We start from the raw sequence: 17,925 nt of genomic DNA, 5'->3' as shown, positions 1-17,925 counted from the left end.
AAAACTAATAAAAACTAAAGGTACTTACTTTTCCGATGGAAAAGTGATTGCTGAATGTGATCTGGTGCAAATGGAGAAAGGAGAGTGCGTAACCACCTAAACAAAAGAGAAATCGGTATAACTACAAAAAACAGCATGTGCAATAACGTAAACCAGGGATGCTTAACCTGCGGCCCTCCAGCTGTTGTAAAACTACAACTCCCATCATGCCCTGCTGCAGGCTGTCTTGCCATGCTGGGAGTTGTAGTTTTGCAACAGCTGGAGGGCCGCAGGTTGGGCATCCCTGAAGTAAACCATTGAACCACTTTTAAAAGATTAAAACTGACTAGGGGACCGGTCAGCACAATTCTGGACTACTATCTTCTGCAATAACGCACGAGTAGTGCTGCAATTCCTACAGCCCCCCCTTCCCTCCACTCAAAGCTGCATTGAAATACATAGGACTGGAGAGCGTGGAGCACATGCGCAGAAGTCCTGGCAAACAGCTGAGAGGTGGGGATCGGGAGCGCAGAACAGAGAGGTTTATAGGATTTTAGAATTAGAAATGAGAGCACCCAAAGGTTTAAATCTGGTTATAATCCAAAGTGGATGTAAATAATGTAACATCGCATTGATAGGTTGGAAAAAGATCCAGGAAAATAAAGGAGTCTGCCAGCAGTAAATTCACTGGTAGAGCTAGATCACTTGAAAGTAATAATACTTTTAACTTCGCAATCTGTCGCTTCATTCTGCAGAAAATGTACTTTTAACTCCTATGCAAGTGAGCAGTTGAGTGCACCGAGGGCGGACCCAAAGCACTCTGTGCACCCTTGCTCCTCCTGTTTCTTCTGCCAGTCCTTCCCTCTCTTTCCTTATTGAAACGGAAAGGCGACATGACTATGCAGGAACCTGGCACTGTCAATTAACCCCTTACTGCATAATGACGTGCATGTACGGTATTACGTGCCCGCATTTGTATGGAGCGGGCTGCAGCGGCGAGCCCGCCCCATACGTGGCAGGTGCTCGCTGTATCAAACAGCAGACATCTGGCCACAAGGACGGGGAACGCGATCACGCCGCACCCAGTCATTCGACCCCTCAGATGCTGCAATCAACGCTGATCGCAGCATGTGTGAGGCAAGGCAGAGGGATGCGGCTCCCTCCGCCGCAGAGAAATCACGGGCTCTGATCAGTTACCACCGCAGCCTGCCATTAGCCTGGGTGCCACAAATGCTGCCTATGCCCATAATTGTCTTTCACAACTTTTAATCGATATACTTTTAGGCTCGGCACGACCGTTTTAGACTCACCTGTTTCGTGAGTAATTGAAAAATTCTAGGTTTCCCTGTCGATACAGAAATTTTGTCATCTGGTATGGCCTTAGTGATAAATAAAAGGGAGACCAGGTTTCTTGACGTTCAAACAGCTCTGAGTGATTGCACACCTAGAGGAGGAAAAGAAAATGGAGAAAGACGAGTTAAAGGGGTTGTCTCATCATAGACAATGATATGCCCCCGTTGTCTTATAGGTGCGGGTCCCACCCGCAAGGTGGTGGCTGGAGGACCAAGCCGGCTCCCCATAGAAGTGAATAGGAATTTCATTTCTATGGGGCCGACTGAAATAGCCGAGCCAGTGCTCAGCTATTTTCGCCGACCCCCATAGAAAATGAATGGAGGGCAGCTCACGAGCACAGCGCACCTTCCTTCACTTGCAGGGCTCCGTTCTCGATATCGGTGCGGGTCCCAGCGGTGGGACCCGCACCTATAAGGCAAGGGGGGCATATCCTAGCGATATGCCCCCATTGTCCATGATGAGAAAACCCCTTTGATGTGGCCATACTGATTATTTCTTTGTAGTTATGTATTTCACTATTCAGCACATCAATGAACTAATCATGTTAGGGGGATCCTCCTCCCTGTAGAGACAGAGCAAACCCATTTGTCCCCACAAAAGTAAGTACATGAAATTCACACTTATCATGAGAAAAGAACAGGACTCTACCCCAGTGATAACAGCCAAGGACGGTACAGCGTGCTCCACTGCGCATGTGCTCTACGTGCAGTGCAAGCGCAGTAAAGGGAGGTGAACCGGCCTTGGCTACACGTGTGCCCAATGCCACTGGAAAGTCTGAATCTGATGTATTTTCTTTTGCGGGGACGGATGGGATCGCTATAAGCAGGGTGGGGACTCTAAACTCCTGCTACAGGACAGCATGCTGGTAGTTTAGTGGCCGCCACTTAGATGACAGGTTCCTTTTAAATACTACATAGGGAGGAAAGAGAAGCTGCCTGGGAGAACAGAAGAGGGATCAAGACATAGGCCCTGAGTTAGCATTCCTTCCCTCCAGAACTCTGGCGTCACTCACGCCACTCGCTCAGCCTGGTCGTTAAAGGCCTTGTCCGGGTTCACAGCTGAGCCCGGACATATTGCCTTTTTCACCCAGGCAGCCCCTCTGAGATCAGAATCGGTTTTAGAGCCTAGGGCAGCGCTAAAGCCTGCCAGTTAGCGCCGGTGATGTCACTGGGAGCACTGCTAGGCGGAAGCTGAGACCCGGTACGTCACCGGATCTACAGAAAAAGCCATGGTCAAGCGCGATTCAGCATTTCATGCTTCGATGCTCCTCTCAGAGGGGCTGCCTGGGTGAGAACGAGGAGATATCTTCTTCAGCGGACCACCCCTTTATAGATTATTACTATAAAGCACTTGCACTTTATAAGCGTGGTTCATGGAGGACTGTACTGTTCAGTATTATGCCCCATTCTAGTCTATAGCACTGTGGCTTTTACAACGCAGAACTTGCACTTTATGTAATGTTAATGTATCAGAATGTCTTCGCACTACTGTATATATATTATGATTCAGCATTATTATATCAAATACTCTATCTGCACTTTAATTGTGATCTGATATTCTATTTCATATTTTAATATGATTTCTATTGTCTCCTAATGCAGCACTAGTACTTTATAGGAGAAAATATATATATATATATATATATACACACACACACATACACACACACTAACTATATCGCATATATATGTATGGTTCTGTTAAACAATCACTAACTTTTCACACAACTTTGCATAAAATCAATAGTATAAGCCACCTTAAGAAACTTTCTAATATGTCTAATCAGAGAGAAATGACTAATTCTCATGCTATCAGCTAGCTACATGCTTTTCTCTTTGAAATATGCTTTGAAACCATCTAGGACAGGAGCAGCTCACAGAAGGATCAGAGACAGGCACAGCAAGAGATTGCTGCAACTATATAGGAAGTTTATATCTCAGAACAAGTGCTTTATTCACAACCATAAAGGTCAGTACTCCTTTGTAATGTCCTCCATTATCCTGAGAATGCTTCTGAGTAAGGCCCCATTCATACAATCGTAACCAGTTTTGCAGACCTCAAATTACGGATCCGCAAAACACGGATACCAGCCGTGTGCGCTCTTCATTTTGCGGAACGGAATGTCTGACCCTTGATGGAAATGCCTATTCTTGTCTGCAAAACGGACAAGAATAGGACATGTTCTATTTTTTGGCAGGTGCGTGCCGTTCGCATGTTTTGCAGCCCGTTGAAGTGGATGGGTCTGCATCCGATCGGCAAAAAACGCAGATCAGAAGTGTGAATGGAGCCTAGGAGAAAGTTAGGAAGCAGATTCTCCTCTACTTTCTGTGTGCAGTGGATAGCAGCTAGTCTCTACCTACCAGACGTGGAAGAGCTGCAAACTAGACATTCAGCATGCACAGGTGAAAACTGGTAAGAAATGCCAATAACAAGTGATATCATGGCCAGACACGGTATTCCTTATGTACACACTCTATTGATTAATGCAAAGTTTGTTGAAAGGTTAGATTCACTTTAAGTGGGAACACTCAGCAGGTAAAGGACCACTTGTTGAATTGAATAGTTTTTCTAACTGAATCTTATTTTCAATCATTTTTAGTCTCACCTTTCTGAATTGCATAACAAGGTTCATGAGACTACTGGTTGTGTTCTGTGCTTGTTGGGTCGTGCCCATGGAGGACTGAAGGAGGTCATCAATGGATATTTTATTCTTCAAGGCTTGATACAGCAATTTCTGTCGACTAGTCAGATTGCAGTACATAAGGATTTCAATCTGTATTTCCAAAGGGAAAAAAGTTATTACTTGATTAACACGGCTTACATTTTTATTTTTTACCATTATTCCTAAAAAAAAACACCTCACCTTGTCAGATAACTCATTTTCTACATCCTTCTTGATTCTCCTGAGCATGAAGGGTTTGAGGATCATGTGTAGCCGAGACAGCTGATCTGAAAATGACAAAACATTAGTGAAACGCCTACAGGCATCATGTATCAAATTTCCTAATTGCAGCACTATCATGCATTACAGGCGGAGAAATCGCCACGCGGTATGTTTACCACTAGGAATAAGGAGAGTTCTGATGCGTCATGTACTAATACTCAACACCAGCTTTTGGGCTTAGAAAAGTCACCAATTTTTCACAAGTGGCATTTTGTGACAAAATGTGCAACTGTTTTGCTTCCCCCACACCCTCGCCACTTTTCCAAAAAATGGCAGGCCACAGGCCGAAGCTCCATGGTCCGACGTGTTCCAGAAGATGCTCCTGCCTCTGGTAGATTTATCTTCTGGCACACGGACAGCATAAGATGCTCTGGAAAGGTCATCGGAATCTCATCCGTGGGAGTGCGACACCCAGGACCCTCGACGATCAGCTGTTTGAGAAGGCGCCAGGGCTCGCAGTAGCGCCGCGGCCTTCTCACAGCTCATCAAGCACAGAGCCGTATATAGTACAGCAGTTTGGTATCGCAGCTCGGCCCCATTCACTTCATGGGGGCCGAGCTGCGCCTAGAACACATCACATCGCCTAGGCAAAGATGCGAGCACCGGAGCCTTCTCAAGTAGTTGATCGGCTGGGGGTCCTGGGTGTCAGACTCCACCGATCAGATACTGATGACCTATCCAGAGGATAGGTGGCCAGTTAAAACATCTCGGAAAACCCCTTTAACTTCCCTGTTAGGTTAGCTTCCGGGTTGGCCCTATATAAACATGAGAAACGCTCAGAATGTGCAGATAAGAGTAGGATATTCACTTACTCTCGTCAATGGCCGACTTGTTCTCTGCATGGCTTTCGATATCCTTTGAAAACCACTCATTAAATTCATCATGAGAATCGAACAATGTAGGCATAATAAAATGCAATAGGGCCCACAGCTAGAAAAAAAAATATATACAATGGTTCTTATCATTGAAATGGCTAACAAACACCTTCTACTATACTGTTTTGCTTCCAAGAGGTACAAGTTAGGGCAGGTTTGAATTGGCGTTATCGAATCCCGTTATAGGTTCTGTTCGATTTATAACAGAATAGATTGGAATTTTAGGACGGAATCGATTTTGCTCCGTCCTAATACATATTATTACTTGAAGGTTACAAAACATGAAGACGAATATCAAGCCTAAACTAGGGTAAAAAGTGTCTAAGTACAAAGAAAACCCCTCAATAATGAGCTGACTTAGAAATAACCTACATAAAGACCACCGAGTCCTTGTAGCCGAAAACATAGGACAATCTTTATTGAATAAATATACACGACATAGTAAAAAAGATGAATCACATCAGTATAAGGTGCGGTACTACCCGAGGGTAAAAATGGGGGTATAGTCTCAAAGGAGGATGGCTATAAACGGCCATTACTAGACTGCAAAATATATACCAAGCAATAAATATCAAACAGCACGGATAAAAATAGTCATGTATAACGGAACCAAACGGAACCGTTATGTCCCCCCATAGACATGTATTAGGATGGAGCAAAACTGAAAGCTTCTTAAAGGCTACACAACATAGAGCCATAAGAATAGATGCTCCAGAATTGTTATTACGTGGGGAATGCGTGAAGCTATGTTACTTACAAGAACCAGTCATTTAAGATGACATAGTTACCTCGGCCATTGTATTTTGGATGGGGGTGCCAGTTAACAGGAGCCTATTGCGACACTGAAACTGGAGCAGAATCTTCCACCGAACACTGAAGATCGAAAAGGAGAAAATAAATTCAGATTTCACAACCAAGAATGATTTCAAAGCATGAGAAGAAAACTGCATTGGTGAATTGGATATACCATAGGAGTGCATGGAAAGGGAACTCACGTACCTAGAACTGCTCTTCAAGGCCTGGGCCTCGTCCAGGACCATATACTGCCATTTCACCCGCTGGAAGTATTTCACATCTTGCACTACAAGCTGGTAGCTGGTGATCACGACATGAAAGGGGGCTTCTTGTGTGTACAGCGTTTTCTGAAAAAACCAAACGAGGAGATAAAAAGTTTATATAAAAAAAAGGCAAAACACACACAAACTAGGACAATGCGCCATTGCAAATAACATCACTTAAAGGCTATTTTTCTTAATTCTCACTATTGCACCTATTATGGGCTAAGAATCATTTGACCAGCTTGCTTTGGGCCTTCGTGACCATGTGATTTATTGTTGCGTTCCAAGAGCTATAACTTTATTTTATCCGTCGATGTAGCCATATGAGGGCTTGTTTCTAATGGCACCATTACTGATTAACTTTTATTAGCTCTTTCTAGGAAAAGTACAAAAAAACATCCATTCTGCCAGTAAATTTGTACTTTTATTCTTTGGGTCAGTACAATTACAGCAATACTAAATTTGTATAGTTTTACATTTTACTACTATTGTCCAATAAAAAAAACATTAAACATTTTTTGCATCTCCGCATCCCAAAACATATAACCTTCTTAGGGCTCTTTCACACTTGCGTTCTTTTCTTCCGGCATAGAGTTCCGTCGTCGGGGCTCTATGCCGGAAGAATCCTGATTAGTTTTATCCTAATGCATTCTGAATGGAGAGAAATCCGTTCAGGATGCATCAGGATGTCTTCAGTTCCGGAACGGAACGTTTTTTCGGCCGGAGAAAATACCGCAGCATGCTGCGCTTTTTGCTCCGGCCAAAAATCCGAAACACTTGCCGCAAGGCCGGATCCGGAATTAATGCCTATTGGAAGGCATTGATCCGGATCCGGCCTTAAGCTAAACGTCGTTTCGGCGCATTACCGGATCCGACGTTTAGCTTTTTCTTAAATGGTTACCATGGCTGCCAGGACGCTAAAGTCCTGACAGCCATGGTAAAGTGTAGTGGGGAGCGGGGGAGCAGTATACTTACCTTCCGTGCGGCTCCCGGGGCGCTCCAGAGTGACGTCAGGGCGCCCCAAGCGCATGGATCATGTGATCACATGGACACGTCATCCATGCGCATGGGGCGCCCTGACGTCATTCTGGAGCGCCCCGGGAGCCGCACGGACTGTAAGTATACTGCTCCCCCGCTCCCCACTACTACTATGGCATCCAGGACTTTAATAGCGTCCTGGCTGCCATAGTAACACTGAACGCATTTTGAAGACGGATCCGTCTTCAAATGCTTTCAGTTCACTTGCGGTGTTACGGATCCGGCGGGCACTTCCGGCAAATGGAGTACACGCCGGATCCGGACAACGCAAGTGTGAAAGAGGCCTTATTTTTTTGCTCTACAGAGCTGTGTGAGGGCTTGCTTTTTTATGATTTGTTTACTTTTCATTGGTTTTATTTTGAGGTACAAAACTTTTTGATCGCTTTTTTTTTTTTGCAAATATGCAAAAAAAACTGCAATTCCAGTATTATTATTTTTTTGTGTTCTTAGCGTTCGCCATATGGGATAAAATGACATGATAATTGTGTAGTGTGGGTCAAAAGCGATACCAGGTGGAAACAAGGTGTTTTTTTAACTTGGAGATTTTCTTATTTAATCATTTTTATTTTATTTTTTTTACAATTTTTAACCATTTACCAAGCGATCTTTTGATCGCTTGTAAAATACACTGCATTGCTTATGAAGTACAATGCATTATACTGCCAGTGCTATACTGAAAGTCACCAGCAGGCTGTGCCAGAGAGGTGCCGCCTGCTAGAAACACACTGCAGGCAGGACCCAATGATCTCATTCTTCAAGTGCCAATGCGAGACAGGGGGAGCTCCCTCCTTCTAAACCACTTCGCTATTGACCACGGCATCTAGGCGGTTGAGGGAGTTAAACAGCCTGGATCAGCTCTCTGCTACACGGGAGACCAGTGCAGCGCTTAGACTAAAAGGTGGAGGCCTAGCCTAAGGTCCATAAGTGCCATAAAAAGGCGTACTGGTCAGTTCTCATTGAATATTTGGATCCATTTGTCTTCTACAGCTGCTTGTATTCCCAGACACACATCGCAGGTCAGTCTGTCCTCTGCTCAGAGAAGCTGTCTGATGGCTCTGTAGCTCTAAACCCTGTTCTATGTAGTTATAAACTCTCACTGAAGCTGAAATCTCATCAAGTGACCATAATTCAGCATAAAGGCTGTGAACGCTTGGTAAAGAAGAACTGGCCGACAATTGGCTAGTCTAATACACCCTTAGGGTCCTTGCAGACGAGCATTGGTCACTATGTGACCCCCGGCAGCGTGGGGAGTTTAGGCCGGGTGCTGCGCTGCATACTCGCAGCGTGACCAACGCTCGTCTCTAACCCCTTAAGGACACAGCCTTATTTCACCTTAAGGACCAGACCATTTTTTGCAAATCTGACCAGTGTCACTTTAAGTGCTGATAACTTTAAAACGCTTTGACTTATCCAGGCCATTCTGAGATAGTTTTTTCGTCACATATTGTACTTCATGACACTGGTAAAATGAAGTAAAAAAAAAAAAACCAAATTTACCCAAAATTTGGTAAAAATTGCAAATTTCCCAAGTTTTAATTTGTCTACTTCTATAATACATAGTAATACCTCCAAAAATAGTTATAACTTTACATTCCCCATATGTCTGCTTCATGTTTGGATCATTTTGGAAAGGATATTTTATTTTTGGGGTATGTTACACAGCTTAGAAGTTTAGAAGCAAATCTTGAAATTTTTCAGAAATTTTCAAAAACGCAATTTTTAGGGACCAGTTCAGGTCTGAAGTCACTTTGCGAGGCTTACATAATAGAAACCACCCAAAAATGACCCCATTCTAGAAACTACACCCCTCAAGGTATTCAAAACTGATTTTACAAACGTTGTTAACCCTTTAGGTGTTCCACAAGAATTAATGGAAAATAGAGATACAATTTCGAAATTTCACTTTTTTTGCAGATTTTCCATTTTAATAATTTTTTTCCAGTTACAAAGCAAGGGTTAACAGCCAAACAAAACTCATTATTTATGGCCCTGATTCTGTAGTTTACAGAAACACCCCATATGTGGTCGTAAACCGCTGTACATAGAGCCGGTCGATACGGACGCGGCGATACCTAATATGTATACTTTTTTTTTTATTTATGTAAGTTTTACACAATAACAGCTTTTTTAAAACAAAAAAAATGATGTTTTAGGCTACTTTCACACTTGCGGCAGGACGGATCCGACATGCTGTTCACCATGTCGGATCCGTCCTGCGGCTATTTTGCCGTGCCCCCGGGCCGCCGCTCCGTCCCCATTGACTATAATGGGGACGGAGCTCCGGCGCAGCACAGCGGTGCACGGCGAAAGGCCGCCGGACTAAAATTACTGCATGTCAGGTTTTTTAGTCCGGCGGCTTTCGCCGTGCACCGCTGTGCTGCGCCGGAGCTCCGCCCCCGTCCCCATTATAGTCAATAGGGACGGAGCGGCGGCCCGGGGGCACGGCGAAATAGCCGCAGGACGGATCCGACATGGTGAACAGCATGTCGGATCCGTCCTGCCGCAAGTGTGAAAGTAGCCTTAGTGTCTCCATATTCTGAGCCATAGTTTTTTATTTTTTGGGCGATTGTCTCAGTTAGGGGCTAATTTTTTGCGGGATGAGGTGACGGTTAGATTGGTACTATTTTGGTGGGCAAACGCCTTTTTGATCGCTTACTGTTGTACTTTTTGTGATGTAAGGTGACAAAAAAATTGTTTATTTAGCTCAGTTTTTACTTTTTATTTTTTACGGTGTTCATCTGAGGGGTTAGGTCATGTGATATGTTTATAGAGCCGGTCGAAACGGACACGGTGATACCTAATATGTATACCCCCCCCCCCCCCCCCCCCTTTTTTTTTACTTTATTTGGGGAAAATGACGTTATTGTTTATTTTTACTTGAAACTTTTAATTTTTTTTGGGGGGGGGGACTTTGTTTTCTCAACTTTTTTTTCACTATTTTTTATCCCACTTTGGGACTTCAACTTTTGGGGGTCTAATCCCCTTTACAATGCATTCCAATACTTCTGTATTGGAATGCATTGACTGTATGAGTAATACAGGCTCGTCACCGGCTGTATGAGTAATGACTGTATGAGTAATACAGGCTCGTCACCGGCTGTATGAGTAATGACTGTATGAGTAATATAGGCTCGTCACCGGAAGGCAGCGCGATGCCTTCCTTAGACATCGCGCTGCCTTCCATGCCATCGGGTCCCCCCTACAGTTGCATGGGGACCCGATGGCACCGCCGCCGCACCAGGTAAAAGCCGCAAACCGCAGGTCTGAATTCACGGGACCCCCCCCGGCGTTGTGACAGGACGCCCGCTGAATGATTTCAGCGGACATCCTGTTCTGATTAACCCCCGCCACAATCGCTTTTTAAAGTTAGGACGTACCGGTACGCCCTGGGTCCTTAAGGACTCGGGAAACAGCCCTAAGTCCCTAAGGGGTTAAAGGGGTTGTCTCATGTCAGCAAGTGGCATTTATCATGTAGAGGAAGTAAATTTACTAATGTATTGTGATTGTCCATATTGCTTCCTTTGCTGGCTAGATTCATTTTTCCATCATATTATACACTGCTCGTTTCCACGGTTACGTCCACCGTGCAATCCATCAGTGGTGGTCGTGCTTGCACACTATAGAAAAAACCACCAGCCTATGTGAGCTTCCACGGTCTCAGCCACCAGAGAGGCCAGCACTTTTTCCTATAGTGTGCAAGCACGACCATCACTGATGGATTGCAGGGTGGTCGTGACCATGGAAACGAGCCGTGTATAATATGATGGAAAAATGAATCCAGCCAGCAAAGGAAGCAATATGGACAATCCCAATACATTAGTAAGTGCCTTGTATTACTTTTCTCTACATAATAAATGCCACTTGCTGAAGTGAGACAACCCCTTTAAGATCTACAGATCAGCCTGCAGCGTATGTGTGAAAACAAGCAGCTATAGCAGACAAATGCAACTAAATATTTAATGAAAGTCTATTAGGAAACTTATTTCAGTGCATAACAGGTACAATGCAATATTTTTTTTAAAAAGAGTAACAAAACTTTCAATTAAGTTTTTGGTAAAATGTTCTAAACGCCCTAATAATACTTTTTGCAATATAGTTTATTAATGGATTTTGAATTTTTAATAGAGGTACTCCTCCCTAAAGTGCACCTTTCCCTCACTTTTCAGTACACCACTGAGAAGTCATAATAGGCAGATGTAGCGGTATTACTCATGTACACACACAACTTGCTGGAAATGATACATAGCCTTTAAAAGTTTAAACGATCTGGCTGATCGGCATATATTATGGACTGTATATTAGGTATCTTTTACCATAACTGCCTACGTTACCAGTGGGATAGACATGATAACATAGCATGCAAGCAGAATTCACTACTTTAGTTCTAGTAATGTATCAGGCAGGAAAAAAATAAGACATTATAGCCGTAACACTTTTAAATTGAATGTAGAGACGTGTATTAGTGTTTCTTAAAAAGATTCTCACCTGACCCCAAAATTTCCTTATTACTTTTCTTTCATGGGGATTGCCCCAGTAAGGCAGTACCTAGAAAATAAACCAACAGCATAAGTCACCAGCAGATGGCCGTTAGGTAGTATTTAACCTAGCTCACTGAAGGGGTTAACCCCCCATTCTACATCATATTTATTTCATAAATCAGTTTTCAGTTACATTGCTGTTATGCTCTGTTCACATTGTGTCTGTTCTGTCAGTTTACACCATGTGTCGAGAAATCTCCCGGTGAATCAGTTTAAGGGTTTGTACCACGAAAAATATTCTACAGTTTTGAAACCAGCACCTGCATCTGAATATTAGTGTAATTGCATGTAATTAAAAATTTTGCCTAGCCACTGACTTATTCAATAAAATATATCTGCATTGCGCCACCTGCAGTTTTTTCCCTCTTATATCTTTGACCTGCTCACTGAGAAGGCCGCACATGCTCAGTTTCATCCTTCACCTGCCTCTTGAGCCGTGATAGGGGGAGCTGAGACACGCCCCCTGAGTTGTGATGAGCAGAGCTGAGACACGCCCCCCTTAGCTGTGATAGGGAGAGCTGAGACACGCCCCCTGAGCTGTGAAAGGGAGAGCTGAGACACGCCCCCTGAGCTGCAGCAGAAAAGACACTCCCCTGAGCTGTCAGCTTGATATAAATCTAGCAGAGCAATGATTGGGGAGATCTCTGGATCCATGTGAGGTACAGGGCTGGTCCTAGCTTTGTCATCTACTATATGATGTCTGATTTTAATTTTTTATATTTGCCATGGGATAACCCACTGACTGGCATTTGTCTCCAATAAAATAAAAAAAACGTAAACCACACAGTATACATTTTTTTAAAAGACTCCTCTGCATGGAATAGCACAGTCTGATGCACTATACCAAGAGACTAAAAAGTGGAAACGCCACTTGATGCTGCCTAACCAAGGTCAAAAGACTGTTTTGGCATCTAACAGTGTAATGGGGGTCTAGGAGTCCATTAACGGATGAGCCAAGAGATTTCCCGACACATACGGTAAACAGACTCAAAAGACAAAATGTTAAAAGGGCCTTAAAAATATCCAATGAAAAGTTATGACATTTCCACCCATGGTATTACAAGTGTATAGGAAAGTGCATGTCCATCTCCAGAGCCAAGTGCTGCTGGTCGCACATGCTCAGGCTCTCTGCACAGAGATGATTTGCTCAACTAATAGCTTTCTGCAGGGAACAGCCATTTTTATTAGATGACCGGTCATCTCTTCTGACGTGTATGTTTTCAAATCTGGAGCATCTTTTCTAATAACTCAATATTCCTCTATTGTTCCAGCTGGAAGTTTATGAATAAAGCTCCAACTGGGTGTGTGTCCCTGCACATTCTGAAACTGGCTGAAATGACTGGATGGTGCTAGACTGTGCAGGATCTTCCCCCCAACACCATGTTGGATCTTTATTCATAAACCTCTAGCAGAAATAATGGAGGAGAGGAACAACTTAAGAGTAAGGCTGTGTTCACATCTCCATCAGCGATCACCACTGGACCGCATTATGGTCAATAGCGATGCAGCGGTGAACAATGCCAGATCGGGTGAACTCGGGAAAGCTGTTCTCTGCCGGAAACGTTCACCAAAGATGTGAATGCGGCCTAAGGAGGATAGATGTTACCGCAGTGGAATAAACTATCTACTAAAACACATGTCAAGAGTAGTGTTGAGCGAACTTCTGTTTTAAGTTCGGCGTCTAAAGTTCGGCTTCCGGTTAGCGAAGAATCCCGATATTGATTCCGAATTCCACTGTGGTCCGTGGTAGCGGAATCAATAATCGGCCATTATTGATTCCGCTACCACGGACCACAACGGAATTCAGAATCCATATCGGGATTCTTCGCTAACCGGAAGCCGAACTTTAGACGCTGAACTTAAAACAGAAGTTCGCTCAACACTAATCAAGAGTGATGACAAGTCCTCTTTAAGCCTCAGCTGCCACGAGAGAGAAGGTGTTAAGGAATTTACAAGATGTTTGGTTTCGAGTTTATTTTTTTTTAATGCAATATGCCGCACATGGCCACTGCAGCCAGATACTGTCCGCAGCGGTATATCAGCACATCACAGCTGCAATCAGAAAAAGGATGGGGCAGCAGCGCTGGATTGTAAGATTTTCGGGACATTTAGTAGGAGGCTCTGTTATCATTATCATCATAACACGCTCCCTGCCAATTAAAAAACAAAAACAAAAACTCATCTCAAATCTGCAATTAATTACCTTAAACCTTGGTACAAATCTGGAAAACTCTTGATGCCAGTTGTTCAGTGTTGAGGCAGGCGAAATAATTAGAAAGGGACCCCAGATATTCTCCCGCTGGACACAGAAAAACAAGAGAGTCACAAAGAATGGTCAAATTGTAGTAAAAATATTTATTTGTGTGGTTTTTTTCTAGTGTATCTTAGATCACTACTATGAAACTGTACTTCTCCCAGATATCCGAGACAGTAAGACACTACCAAATAGAAGCAGAGTTTAATCCGAGAATGTGTTAATACCATTACTTTACCTAAGATAACCCAAAAACAACAATTACAGAGAAAGAGATCCTACAAGCTCCAGTGTACACGCTATAGAAACAAGGGCCCCATCTCCTTTCATACCTAACAAAAGGAATGTGTCGCCTAAAACCAGATAGTGACACATGTCCTTTTTTTCTAATCTGTTTTTCACTTTAGGATTGTAGATTTCCTAAACATGATTATGGGGCGGCCATCTTGCCCGAGCTGTTCTTAAAAGCATTTAGAGACGTGCTTTACAGCAGCCGTATGGACCATACAGACCTCACTGACTTCAATGGGAGAGTTTTCTAGGACCTGTGCAGAGTTCAGGAGGGAGGGAGTAAGCTCTGACGATCACCTATTGTGAATGGTGGATACTATGCTATCTATCTATCTATCTATCTATCGGAAAGATCTGTCATTCTGATCCATAACTGCAGAAAAGTGATCTGAACAGACCAAGAAGTGGCAGCTATTATTAGTCTTAGGCCTCATGCACACGGCCGTTGTTTAGGTCAACATCTGAGCCGCCAAAACTCCAGCTCGGATGCGGACCCATTCACTTCAATGGGGCCGCAAAAGATGCATACAGCACTCCGTGTGCCGTCCGCATCCACCGGTCCGGTCCGTGGCCCCGCTGAAAAAATATAACATGTCCTATTCTTGTCCGCGCCTTGCGGACAAGAATAGACATTTACACTGAAGGAACGTGCACGGACGCCATCCATGCGGACCGCAAAACGCACCACGGTCGTGTGCATGAGGCCTTAGGGGCACAGTCTTAGAGTCTTAAACGCCGGTCTTAATAACCCCTATACCTGGCGGTGGATCTGCCGGAGTTTTGAAGAGGCGCTGGCCTCTATATAACTTCAGTGTATCCACCGCCACTTCTAAATGTAAGACAACTTCCTAGCTGTCTTACATTTAGACAATTTTCTATGCCTAAAACTGCCCTGCCGGCCTGTCCCCTTTCCTGACCACTTTTTTAGACCTGCCATTGGGTCATAGTGCGCGCACTACGTCTTGATGCTGTGCACAATCAAGACAATGCAGCGCGGGCCTGGAGAAGACCAGTGCTGGAAGTGCATCACTCACCGCTCCGCGCGACTCCTGCATACCAGTGACCGTGACCATATTGGAAGCGCTCACTAGTATTCGCTTTATAAAATGCATTGCCATTTTTCCCCCTTTTGGGAAGGTGGGGGGGGGGGGACGACTTATGCCTTATAAAGCAAAAAAATATGGTAGTTACATGGAGAACTTTAAAACAATACTCCCAAAAATTAAAAAGAATGTTTAGCATAAAAACTTGATTTAACAATAGGCCTTTTTGTGATTACATAGGCCCTTTTAGCAACTTCCAGAAAAGGATTCCACTTACCTCAGCAAGATGAGCTAGTAGAGCAATGCTTTGGACAGTTTTTCCCAAGCCCATTTCATCAGCTAAGATGCCATTAATACCCTAAAAAGCAAATAAAATGTAGATAATGTAACGTGTTACGGTTTACACTTTTAACTCATTTCACCAGAATCTCCAGAATACAGGAAGAATACCGTATCTGGCCATTACATGTGTTGACTCCGCCATCTCGCTGTGGTCATGTGACCACCAGGACTGGACGCGGGTTTCTCCACTCAGGTGCTGACCACACCTGTTCCTTAATCTTCTCGTTTAGCTGCATTTACAGTATGCCACTGTGCAGGAAGACTAAGGAACACATTCGGTCCGTGAAAAATAAAAGTATTTACCATTATAAATTATTAAAGGGGTCTTCCGAGACTTAAATACTGATGACCTATCCTCTGGATATGCCATCAGTATCTGATCAGTGGGTGTCCGACACCTGGGACCCCCGCCTTTGAGAAGGCAATGGTGCTGACAGTAGCGCTACAGCCTTTCCTAGGCCACGCAACAACACGTTCATCGCTGTGCTGCGATACCAAGCACCGCCAATATACAATGCACAGGACAGGAGCGCCGATGCCTTCTCAAACAGCTGATCGGCGGGGGTCCCAGGTGTCGGACCCCCGCCGATCAGATACTGATGACCTATCCAGGGTATCATCCGTATTTAAATCTCTGAAAACCCTTTTAAATGTATTGTTCTATAATTTGTAAGGTATGACTACCTTTCTGTCTGAACAAATAAAGAAAAATTTGGAAAATTGCAAAGTTTGTAACATTTCCATAAAATTTCAGGGTTACTTTTTATAAATTAAAAAATAAAAATAATAAATATATATATATATATATATATATATATATATATAAATAGAATCAACCAAATTTACCACTAACATAAAAACAATCTCAGAATTGCTAAAGTTATTACTACATAAAATGACATATCAGAATCGAAAAATGGTGTTGCCCTTAAAGGCCATCTGTCAGCAGATTTGTCCCTATGACACTGGCTGACCTGTTACATGTGCGCTTGGCAGCTGAAGGCATCTGTGGTGGTCCCATGTTCCTATGTGCCTGCATTACTGAGAAAAATTATGTTTTACTATATGCAAATGAGCCTCTAGGAGCAACGGGGGCGTTACAGTTACACCTACAGGCTCTGCTCCCTCTGTAACTGCTGCGGCCTCTGCACTTTAACGGGGCCAGGCATGATCACATTTACACTGCATGGCCCTATCAAAGTACAGAGGACGCGGCAGTTGCAGAGAAACTAGAGCCTCTAGGTGTAATGACAACGCCCCCGTTGCTCCTAGAAGCTCATTTGCAAATATTAAAAACATCATATTTCTCTGCAATGTGGGCAGACATGAACATGGGACCAACACATTTTAATACTCGGAATTAGATACTCCAATCAGATACTGATGACCTTGTCCAGAGAATAGGTCGTCAGTATTAAAATCTCGGAAATCCCCTTTAGGGCCAAACTGGTTGCATTCTTAAGAGGTTAATAGTGACATTTATTCTATAAGTACACTTCATTTGTTAAACTATGTTAACGCGTACCTGTTCATAAAGGTTGGCCAGCCAATTCATGCCTTTAAGCTGGTACCCTTTGAGTTTGCCACTGAACATGGCAGGCTGTGGAATATCCTCTCCGGCTCTAATCGAGGGATTAGCGAGGCTGTAACTCTCTCCAAAGCCAGTTTCAGATTTATTGGCAACCCGTAAAGCGGCTAACTTGCTTTCTCTGGCATCTTCATCAAAGGACCTTTTCTAGAGGAGATAGGAAACAATCTAAATAAAATACTATTTAACCTCAAAAGCCCCCGGGGGGCTCTGCCCCAGTGTTTCGGACTTCTGTAGGTCAGCCGTCAATCATACAGAGACTACTCCAAGACGTAGCGCCTGGTGGTTCCCCTGCAGTGAAGTCCAGATCCCTGTACAGGGGTTGCAGGATATGAATACCAGTATTTCTTACAAGAGTAACTGGTAAAATTAGTGATTTTCAAAGCAGTCCAAATAAAGACTACCGGCTGGCTGATGCTGGAGAGGATGTGGAATGGCACTGACATGCAGCATCGTTTTTGGCCTAGGTCTTCACGCACTGTATGTATGTATACCTTTTATTGCTAAGAAGTATCGAATACAGTCACAAGCACTTCCTTCCTACCCATTAAAAATTTATTTTGTGTCATTTTTTTTTTTTTTACTTTATATATCACAAAAAAAAAAAAAAAACTTTTAAAAA

The 17,925-nt window shown here is 43.6% G+C and overlaps 1 protein-coding gene across 2 annotated transcripts in view; it reads right to left on the bottom strand.

The window, feature by feature from the left end:
- The window catches only part of INO80 (INO80 complex ATPase subunit), a 125,705-nt gene that overhangs the window by 56,615 nt on the left and 51,165 nt on the right, over positions 1–17,925 (bottom strand). For both annotated transcript variants that reach the window (XM_040411848.1, XM_040411849.1), the window contains exons 12-22: positions 17,241–17,450; positions 15,651–15,731; positions 13,989–14,084; positions 11,733–11,792; positions 6,151–6,293; positions 5,940–6,024; positions 5,089–5,206; positions 4,196–4,281; positions 3,938–4,105; positions 1,290–1,423; positions 29–96 (exon numbers count right to left, since the gene is read on the bottom strand). In XM_040411848.1, coding sequence (XP_040267782.1) covers positions 29–96; positions 1,290–1,423; positions 3,938–4,105; positions 4,196–4,281; positions 5,089–5,206; positions 5,940–6,024; positions 6,151–6,293; positions 11,733–11,792; positions 13,989–14,084; positions 15,651–15,731; positions 17,241–17,450 — 1,249 coding nt within the window. The remainder of the gene's footprint in view (positions 1–28; positions 97–1,289; positions 1,424–3,937; positions 4,106–4,195; positions 4,282–5,088; positions 5,207–5,939; positions 6,025–6,150; positions 6,294–11,732; positions 11,793–13,988; positions 14,085–15,650; positions 15,732–17,240; positions 17,451–17,925) is intronic.

This window comes from Bufo bufo, chromosome 11 (assembly GCF_905171765.1).
Source record: "Bufo bufo chromosome 11, aBufBuf1.1, whole genome shotgun sequence".
Taxonomy (NCBI): domain Eukaryota; kingdom Metazoa; phylum Chordata; class Amphibia; order Anura; family Bufonidae; genus Bufo; species Bufo bufo.
The sequence above is the reverse complement of the archived record's forward strand: the minus strand, read 5'-3'. Positions and strand labels throughout refer to the sequence as shown.